Source organism: Hibiscus syriacus, unplaced genomic scaffold (genome assembly GCF_006381635.1).
Source record: "Hibiscus syriacus cultivar Baekdansim isolate YM2019G1 unplaced genomic scaffold, ASM638163v2 tig00116975_pilon, whole genome shotgun sequence".
Classification (NCBI taxonomy): domain Eukaryota; kingdom Viridiplantae; phylum Streptophyta; class Magnoliopsida; order Malvales; family Malvaceae; genus Hibiscus; species Hibiscus syriacus.
In genome coordinates this window covers 1,597,567-1,608,229 of record NW_024063499.1, presented here as the reverse complement: position 1 = coordinate 1,608,229, position 10,663 = coordinate 1,597,567, and the positions used below count along the sequence as shown (strand labels likewise).

Genomic DNA, 10,663 nt, shown 5'->3' with positions numbered 1-10,663 from the left:
TCAAGGGGAACATTGTAAAGGTGAACCCAGATAGGTAAGCTAGAAAGATCGAAACTTAATTTTTGTAGACTAGGCTCCAATTTTCTTAAAATAAGGGGCTTGTTCAAAACGTGCCAGGGTCCATTTTCAAGGACCCAGTCACGAGCAGTAGCAGAAGAGAATGAGAAAACATATAAATTGTTTCCAGCAATACTCACCTGGACTTGTGCACCCGCCGTAGCATTCCTCCACAAACTGTTAACAATTATTTGCAATGAAGTGAAGCTCGGAGTAGGACCAAGAAATTGTCCCACGAGAGAGAGGTTCTACTCATTAATTCCATAATCAAGCACTTCTTTTGGGGGATGAACCGTTGTGGTACCGTCGCAAACCCTAGAGGGTGAAATTCCAAATTGTTGCCTTCAGAACATCCGAATAACTTTCTCCAATCCATGGGATTTCACGAGGTGAGGCATAAAGGGAGACAAGAGCAGACTGAGCGAAGAGAAGACTCCGTGAAAGAGATGAAAAAAAACACCCAGGAACGCCGGAGATACGACGAAGAACCCTAAAACCGTTAGCCCTACTAACGTACGCCCAAAGAAAACTTATTGTGCGCTAAAGTCCACTTTCTTTTCATCAGTTTACTCTGGACATTGATTAAAACAAAACCGCGTAATAACTTGTCGGGCAAAAGTACCCAGATAATGCTACAGGGAGTGTTTAATTCCCAAACTAACATGATTCCGACATTATTTTCTCATCTAACGTATTTTCTACAGTAATCACCTACCCTAAGATATCTCGGCGTCTTTGGGCTAAAATTTTCATACATGGATTACTCGGCGTCTTTAGTTAATTTTTTTTCTGCTTACTGTGCATTTTTGGAGATTTTACCAAAAAAATACATTTTCCTTAAATATTTACGTTTCAGACACTCTTTGAGATAATATTCTCGATCTAACACCCTTTGCAGAAAGGCGCAGCCCATGCACCGCGCCTTACGTTGATATGGCGACATGTGGGATAAGGTGTGGCCCACGTTAGGACAGAATAAATACCGAAGGCGCGGCCCATGCACCTTCCATCACACCGACCCAACTGATTGTTCACACCATCCATCTCATCCTATAAATACCCCACTCTCAACTATTTTCACCACACCAAATCCTCTCAAAAACCAAACCTCGTTCAAAATTTATTTATAAGGTATATTTTATTATATTTAATATTTTGTTAGTATTTTATTTAATTATTGTATTATTTTATTATTTAATTATTTTATTTAAATATGTTATTTTTTGCAGTTATAAAATGGAAAGCGGTTTACTTTGTTTGGATGTAAATCTGTATAAGTTAAGGGAAACAATGATGTTGGATATCTGTACTGAAGCGACGACATTCTTCTAGTTGAGAAGATTGTTATAAATGTTTACGGGTTGAGAGCGTATTTATAGCCAAGAGAAAAGTTTAAAAGCCGAGAAATACAGATATAATTATTCAATGCGCGAACCATGCATCGCGCCTATCTGGTACGTGTGTCAGACGACAGTAAGACGCGACCCACATGGCACCACATCAGCGTAAGGCGCGGTGCATAAGTCGTGCCTTTCTGCAAAGGGTGTTAGATCGGGAATATTATCTTAAAGGGTGTATGAAACGTAAATATTTAAGGAAAATGTGATTTTTTTGATAAAATCTCCAAAATCACAGAAAAAATTAACTAAAACTTCGAGTAATTCATGTATAAAAATTTTAACTCAAAGACATTAAGATATTCGGTAGTTTTTAAATAATTACGGTAAAAAATACGTTAGATGAAAAAATTATATTTAAAGCAAGTTATGAAATTAAACACTCCTTGTAGCGGCACTTTTGCCTAACTTGTCGTGCCAAAAACAATAACCTCAGTTTCGCTTTCCTTGTCTGAAACTGGACCCTACGAAATTATTAAGAACCTACCAGTTGCAATGACAAAAAGGCCAAAATTATTGCCTGAAGACTTCCACGCGTCAAGATCCTACTGTTTCAAACCAAATCGAATCATCCACAACCAAATATCACAACTTGATAATTCAAGGGACTAAAACGATAATTCCACCCTTGGGAAAACTTCTATAAGTTACAACCTTTAGCATTGAATCCCAGAAAGAAAAAAGCTTGAATCTCCTGCCATTGTAGATAACAGGAAAAAGGGTCTTTTTTTTCCTCATTTGTTTTTGTTAATTTTCGTTGTAAAATAGTGAAAAAATCCCTTTGGGGAATGCAGAGAGATGAGAAGTTCATCGTTGACACGGCCTGAGCTTTGCGGCAACCGTAAACGATCCATTGGCGGCCGGAATTGTCACCGGAAACACGTCGAAGACGGATGATCCATTCATCGGTCATCCAGTCATAGTTTCTCTTCTCTTCTTTTAATTTTCCATTTCTTTATGTTCATCTCTCGTGTTGTAAATATAGAGTAAATTCAGTTCAAAGGGTGTATTTTCTTTAAAAAAAATTCCTCGAGCTTATAAGTTACAAAAATGGCGGATAATGGTACTAAGAACGAAAATCCATCTTTGCTTCATGGGAAATACGAGCTCGGTCGTGTATTGGGTCAAGGAACCTTTGCCAAAGTCTACCATGCAAAGAATCTCCAAACGGGAAAGAATGTCGCCATGAAAGTCATCGGCAAAGAGAAAGTGATCAAAGTCGGGATGATAGACCAGATCAAGCGGGAGATTTCCGTCATGAAAATGGTGAAACACCCAAATATCGTGGAATTACACGAAGTTATGGCGAGCAAGTCCAAGATTTACATCGCAATGGAGCTCGTCCGCGGCGGCGAATTGTTCTCGAAAGTAGCCAAGGGTCGTCTCAAAGAAGACGCGGCCAGAGTTTACTTCCAACAGCTTGTTTCCGCCGTCGATTTCTGCCACAGCCGTGGCGTTTACCACCGTGATTTGAAGCCGGAGAACCTGCTCTTGGACGAAGATGGCAACTTGAAGGTCACCGATTTCGGACTTAGCGCTTTCTCGGAACACTTGAAACAAGACGGCTTGTTACACACGACGTGCGGAACGCCGGCGTATGTGGCACCGGAGGTCATCGGAAAAAAAGGATACGACGGAGCCAAGGCGGATCTTTGGTCTTGTGGGGTAATTTTATACGTTCTTCTCGCCGGATTTTTACCGTTTCAAGATGATAACATTGTGGCAATGTATAGAAAGATTTACAGAGGTGATTTCAAGTGCCCGCCATGGTTTTCGCCCGAAGCACGTAGGTTAATCACCAAGCTTTTAGACCCGAACCCGAATACACGAATCAAGATCTCGAAGATCATGGACTCGTCTTGGTTCAAAAAATCCATCCCCAAGACAATAACAACAAAACAAGAGCTTGAATTCGAAGCTTTCAACGGAGACAAATCATCCAAGCCCGAGACTTTGAACGCATTCCACATCATATCATTGTCGGAAGGCTTCGATCTGTCGCCGTTGTTCGAAGAGAAAAAAAGAGAAGAAAAGGAAGAAATGAGATTCGCCACCACAAGGCCGGCGAGCAGCGTGATATTGAGGCTCGAAGAGGTGGCAAAATCGGGGAAGTTTAGCATCAAGAAGAGCGAGTCAAGGGTGCGGTTACAGGGTCAAGAATACGGAAGGAAAGGGAAACTAGCCATCGCCGCCGACATATTCTCGGTGACGCCGTCATTTTCGGTGGTGGAAGTTAAGAAAGACAACGGAGATACCTTCGAGTACAATCAGTTTTGCAGTAAAGAGCTGCGACCGGCACTTAAAGACATCGTGTGGACATCGCCGACCGAGAACACGACCGTTGCTTGATGATAATGTTGTTCTTTGTAATTTTCTTTTAATGTCGTGATTGTTTAAAACTTTGTTATTGTTGTTGGATCCATTGTATGTTGTTGATGTTTGTGTTGTTGATATGTTGAGTGCCAGTGGACTGCTTTAGTGACGATTTATCTTTGTCAGCAATCCTCTTCTTTCTTTCTCTTTTCAATTATAGTGATATACTGATATTTGGAATCAATAGTTAGTCATACTATAAGCCACGCAGATTATTGCTTTTTAATGAAGGGGGAGAGTTTGCTATTTTGGTATTGCAATTTGGATAACATACCTTAAATAATACTTTTATATAGTATTTATTCAAAAATAAATTTTATGGAACGTTCACATCTTTAATAATTATGATGCTCGATTTCAAGATTTCAGGATTTCAATGAATAACAATAATTCATTTACCACCGATGTCATTTGGTTCGTACAAAGATTCTAAATTTCTGGAAAATTATTTTAATGTAAGACATATTTTTGTTGTTTTACGATTATATAGTTATTCTTATCGGGTAATAAATATATAAAAGTTGAACCGAGAAAATATATATTCGTATTTGAAGAGTTATATTTTGATTGAATAATGTCCTTTGGATCCTCGACCGCGTTTATTTACCGCTTTCTAGGGGCTTCAATTTTGATATTACACTCAATTATTGTACTACAATTCCAGTAGTTGTTGGTGTGGTGTGTTAATAAGCAGCAAGGTACGTAGATGAGTTAATTAGGCTTCAAGACTCGGGTTTTATGCAAGACAAGCGTCAGCCCAAGTACATGGGAGTTTTGACTTCAACAAACAATCCGGTAACTTTGATTCATCATATCCACAACTAATCAACTTAACTGCTTGAGGTCACGTGAGATTGAACTTTCAATGAGCTGTAATCTGCGTAATCTTGTAAAAGAAGATGCGTTTTGTGAGGTATAATGTTGGACGCTCTGTTTCCATTTAAGGCTCCCTCTTGGGTGCTTCAACGCACTTGAATCATATGAATACATCTTGGAATCAGTCAAGATAAGATCCCATATCCACCGCACCAATCCTTTCATGTCTCTCATGCTTTTGCCGGCTGTTGCTACTTTAAACTTCAATATGCTATCTTATCGTGTTTGCCATGTGTTGTTGACCACAAAACTATCATGACTACAATGAGTAAAGTACAAGGATTATGTATGTAATTTACTCATAATACAGGGACTGAACAATTATTTGAGCTGAGTTAATTCCTTTATTTGGTCCTTTTCACTGTTAGGTTTCCCTACTCCAGCAACGTACGGAGTAAATGGAAATGGTGGGTTGTCTATTATACAAGGGTTCATCAGCTTGAACCATGGATACTGAAACTCTGCAATTTATAGGTCTGTCGTCTTAAATTTTCCATGAAAGGGGCTGGTTGCATGGGTCATGTTGTGGACTAATATAGCAATATAGATTTTAAGGTTATTATTTTATCTTTAAATATATAATCTAAATACAAGATGATCATCGATAAAGATCAATGATTCTTTTGGAAAATCGCATTAATATATATTTATTACAAGTATAAAACACTTTATTTGATTTAGGTCTAATTCTAATAAAATTTGCATGTAAAATCCTTAAGGATGTAGATTGGTCGAGAGGGGAATAATTCATTTATAAGCAATGACGTCATACATATTATTAGGCATATCTTTTGAGAAGAATGTAATGTTTCCGATCCTATATTAGAGTTCAAGCTTCTCTAAGGTTGCAAGTGGACGTTAAAACTGTGACGGTAACCGACCGGGGTAGACCAGAGGTAGCGTTATGTAGTAGGAGATGAGTTATACATGCATGTGAAGGACTATCATCTGTCACGTTGTGGTGACTAAGATCCACTTTTGTTCACGTGGCTTTGGCCCCTACCAATTTCATTTCAAACCACTCAACTAGCTTAGTACGCCAAGATTTCTTTAACCTTTATAGTTTTTTTTTTAAATTAATTATGATTCTAATATATTACGTTAATATAATTTAATTTATTATCAACAATTGGTCTAGTGGTACGAGGAATTCTTTAAAAAAATGTTAAGAGTTCGAATGTTGATTTTTGCGAATAGAACAATTGGGTTAAGAGGGTCACCTCCATAATGGATTTTTACAAAATGTGATCCGAAATAGTTGATCAAATACTGATAGTTAAATAAAAAAAATGGTATAATTTCTCTTTAATCCATTCGAGAATTGTAAAATTACAAATTAATATAATGACTAAATTACACTATGATCCTCCTAAAAATTAATGATTCGATTTTGACTCCTAAACACAATTTCTAGCTTCAGCCCTGAGCACAAGGACTAAAACCAATATTTAACTTTAAAAAGATTGAATTCCATGCAATACATTCAATGCACAAAATTGCTTAATATTGAAATGAAAATAATTGTACATCTAATTCTAAGTTGTTTCGTGTCAAACTAAGCAAAATGTCCACTTAGATTATAAACCCTTAATTGCTATAATCTTAAACTATAAGCTAACATGTTGGTTGTCCCAATTTAATTAACATTAAACAACATAAATTAATATTAGCTGTATTTATTTCACAACATTAGTTACAGTAATTTTACTTAACCTAATCACTAGTATAATTAATGAATTATGCTAACAAATAATTTGTGTGAATTGAGTTTACTGCTAACATTATTATTGATATATTATAAAAAGAATACAATTTTTTTTATAAATGATAGAATATTAATAAATTTGATAATATAAACTTAATGTCATAAATAATACTGCATCAAATATCCTAAGAACAATTGTCAACAAAAGCTCATAATTAATGAAAAGAAGATAATATATACTTTTGAGCCAATAATGGTATGAAAATTTGTATGATGTATGCATATATTCTTTATCACATATAATTGAGTCTCTGTTTTGCGTCTATGTGGGGAAGGTAACTTTAATTAGATTCAGATTAGTGAATGATTAATTCTTAGATAATTTAATCTCTATTTCAAATTTATGGCTAAACAGCTGGGTGCGTGGGGCACTTCAAATGGACGGTCCAAGAACCAGAGTACTTAATTTTAAACAAAAGTTAAAAGAATAATGAATATCACCATGAAAGTTAGCCTCGCCGGTCAGTCCCTTTCCGACAAAGAACCACACCTCTCACATCATGCTTTCTTCTCTATGTCGGTGACGGTCCTGTTGCCACATATCGACCGCCAAAACCCCCTCCTTATCGATCACAATGAACCCTATTCAGCTCATGGATACCATAAGCTCCTCCCTCTTCAACCCTAAACCAAGCTTAACCCCTTCTCTCACAATCACATATAAGGTTGTAAATGAACTGAATCATGTTCGAGCATTGTTTAACTCAACTAGATTCAAAAAGTTTAACGTTGAATTTGTTCGACTTGAAAGCTCATAAGCTTAAAATTATCAAGTTCGAATTGAGCTCAAAATAAAAAATAAAGCTCAACTCGAGTTTGAAAAAACTTGAACTCAAAACATTTTCAGACTTAACTTAGTTGAAGGTCAAACTCAAGCTTAGTTCCAACTCGACACGAACATGAACCTTAAGTACATAAAAACCTTATATTATATTTAAAAAAATACGTACAAACATCAATATTGTTAATAATTTAATTTTAGAATAATTAAAATTTTAATATATTATTTTTTTCGAGTTGCTTGTTATCATCAAATAGCTCGTTTCAACTCATTAACCATTCAAGTCGAGTCCATTCATATTGAATATTAATTGAATCGAATTTAAATAATTTACGATCTAGCTCGTCTAATTTTACGTCCCTAATCACATGTGACACATTTTCTTTCTCAAGCCAAAACCCAACATTCCCTAATTATTTCTCAAGTCCACCCGACCCAAGCCTCCCTAACTCCTTCTCAAGCCTACACTTCCCTCGTTATTTACCAAACCCACCAGCCCCTTTTCAAACCCCAAGCCTACCTTCCACACAAACATAATATATCCCTTCAATTTTTAATTCTTCTTATATATATATATATAATTTAAAGTGATTATAAAATAATATATATTTAAAAAAAATTATTAATTGACAACGTACACACTCTATATATATATATATATATAATTATTTGAATCTAAAACATCTAAAAAAATATTTTCTTATACTACTTAAATCATTTTATGGGTTGATTGTCATCTTTAATTCTAAACCTTTAGTTCAGTAGGTTGATACAGATCTATATAATATAGGGTTCAAGATGTGCTGAACCAATAATTGGACAATCGTAATCAATCAGCTTGATGCAGCTCTGCCACAGTGCGATTCAACCAACGAAGATAGCTGTAATTTTGGGTTCAACAAGGCCTTAATCCATTGCTAATTTTAATATGGCTAAATACAAAAACAGGTGCTTATATTATGTACAGAAAAACGTTTTAATGTTTAAAGTTTTTTTGTTGTTGTTGAAAATAGGTATCTAGTATTTTTTTCCGTTACACTTTTAAGTGTATACTATTATATTTTTAATTTTTTAATAATAAGAATATTATTTTTAAATTAAATTTTTATTTTTAATTTTTAAAAGTAAAAAATATTTTTAGAAAAAAAGTGGATGCCACCTCATCCTCACTTTCCACCCCCGTCCCCCTTCACTCCCCCTTCCCCGCGCAGCAGCTTCCCCTCCCCTTCCTAAATCTACTAAAATGGTGAGAAAAATGGCTACAAGAACAAAGAAGCTCGCCTACGGTCACTGTTGCTGTCGGTCCCCCTTCCCCAGTCTGAATCATCGGGATTAAATCTCAATTAAATCACTCACCCATTAAATTTAAGTTTAGAGATTCATAGATTTAGGAAGATTTGAACGGTGATAATAGGGATGGTCGATAATGGAAGTCCGATGACGAGTAGGTGGCCGTTTGATGATGGTGAATACAGCCGGTGATGATCAACGACGATTATATGAGGGTGAAATGAAGGATTTTAGAGTTTCATGAATATGAGGACGACACGTGTCAAATAACGATTAAATTTAATGATAGTTATGGTCCAGACACCTAAAAGTGTAAATTGGAAACGTTAGACACTTATTTTAATTAAAAATTCTTTAATCCCTAAAGAATTTTTTAAGACTTAGTTAAAATACCTATTTTTGTATTAATCCTTTTAATATCTATCTCTCATGTAATACTCTCTTTAGACATGCAGGAACTAACATTAAATTTCAATTATGTATATCATAAATGTTGTTCCAAGTAGATATTTGTATTGCGGCAAATTCAAAAATATTTTTAGAAAATTTTTGAATGAAATAAACATAAATAAATTTTTAAGTTATATATATATATATATACTAATTTTGCATACACCTAATATTGTAGTTTAAGCCATTGAATGTACTTGAAGAAGAATGAATGATATTTATGTAATTATGAATTATAAACTATATCTAAATTAATTGCTTCTTAATTTAAAGCATAAAATTTAAATTTCTCCACATCATATATTATTAAAATAAACTAAAATACAATATTGAAACTCTAGTAAAACCATTTAATAATTATAAGCCAAATTTGAAATGGAACTCTTTAAACAATTAACCTAAATAGTATATACTTTTGCCGGGACGTAACTCAAACTCATATTACATGTTAATTTGAAGATCCAAGATTATTAAGACAACGGATTGGACTGCCTTAACCAAGGCAAAAAGTAGTCGACACATTTGACATTTTAACTTTTATCAAATACTCCAACAGAAATGAGTAAACTTTTTTTTAAAGATTTATTCAAAAAAAATTTTTAAAAAATCAGAATAATAAAATATGTAAATTTTGGGTTAAAATTATTATAATTTAAGGTTATATCGTCATTTTCGTGAAATTTTTATCATGGATTAAACTGTAAATTATCAAAATATAAAAAATAATTTCAATAATAAATTTATTAAAAGCAATGATTAAAATAAAAAGGGATATTAATTTAGTGATCAAGATGACAATTTACCCTTAATATATTATCATCTCACCTTTAGGAATTTTCTTTATTTTAATTCCAAACAAAAGCAACGCGCCGTTGACTTATGGGGCCATTTAAAATAATTTATCTAAAAGTTTTGCTTAAAGCTAAAATGAAATAAAATTATAGGTGTCGGCATAAAAATAAACCTTAAAAAGTGAAACTAATAGGTGAAAAACTCGCGCTACTATGTTTATATTTTAAATTTAATTTATTTTATATAATTTGAATTAATATTGATAGTTAATGCTACTAATTATTTTAATTATATACTTATTATAGAATTTATTAAAAGGAATATTGATATTAAATACATAATGAGTTGAGATGAGTGATGTTTTTTATACAAATAGAAAGTGTAAACACACTTTTTTTAACCATTCATTCAATATTTTATTAACTTTTTACACCCCACATAGTTAGAAAATAATAATCCACTCAGACACTACCCAACAACTTTCCCCTTCCATTGTGCAACCACTACCCCCACTAACTCAAAACAAATCCCATAATTTTCTCCTTTTAGTTACATTTTCTTTCTTCTTTTTAAGAGGGCCATCATCTTGGTTTTAGGGGGAGAAGGAGTTCTTGGCGGGGGCTCAGTTAAAAAAAAGGATATGAAGTCATGTGAAACAAAAATTAATATCCAAGAGTGCACAAAAATGGGGATGGTTAAGTGTTTTATGATTGTTTTGCTTCTGGGTTTTTACCACTTGTCCATGGTTGCAACATCGGGGAAGGAGAAGAGCCGTAGGAAGACTTACATCGTGCACATGGCTAAATCCGAGATGCCAACGAGTTTTCAACACCACACTCACTGCTAACCTATGCAGAAGTGAATTCTCTAGATCCAGCTTTG

At 34.3% G+C, this 10,663-nt stretch overlaps 1 protein-coding gene across 1 annotated transcript; it reads left to right on the top strand.

The window, feature by feature from the left end:
- Positions 1-2,374: 2,374 nt before the first annotated feature.
- On the top strand, positions 2,375-3,870 carry LOC120192475 (CBL-interacting serine/threonine-protein kinase 6-like). Its single transcript, XM_039195247.1, has one exon. It carries the CDS (start codon positions 2,505-2,507, stop codon positions 3,801-3,803), a length of 1,299 nt encoding a protein of 432 aa, XP_039051178.1. The 5' UTR covers positions 2,375-2,504; the 3' UTR covers positions 3,804-3,870.
- Positions 3,871-10,663: the final 6,793 nt, after the last annotated feature.

Excerpts from the sequence above, each read along its gene's own strand:
- LOC120192475 (XM_039195247.1), top strand. The coding sequence starts at position 2,505 with ATGGCGGATAATGGTACTAAGAACGAAAATCCATCTTTGCTTCATGGG.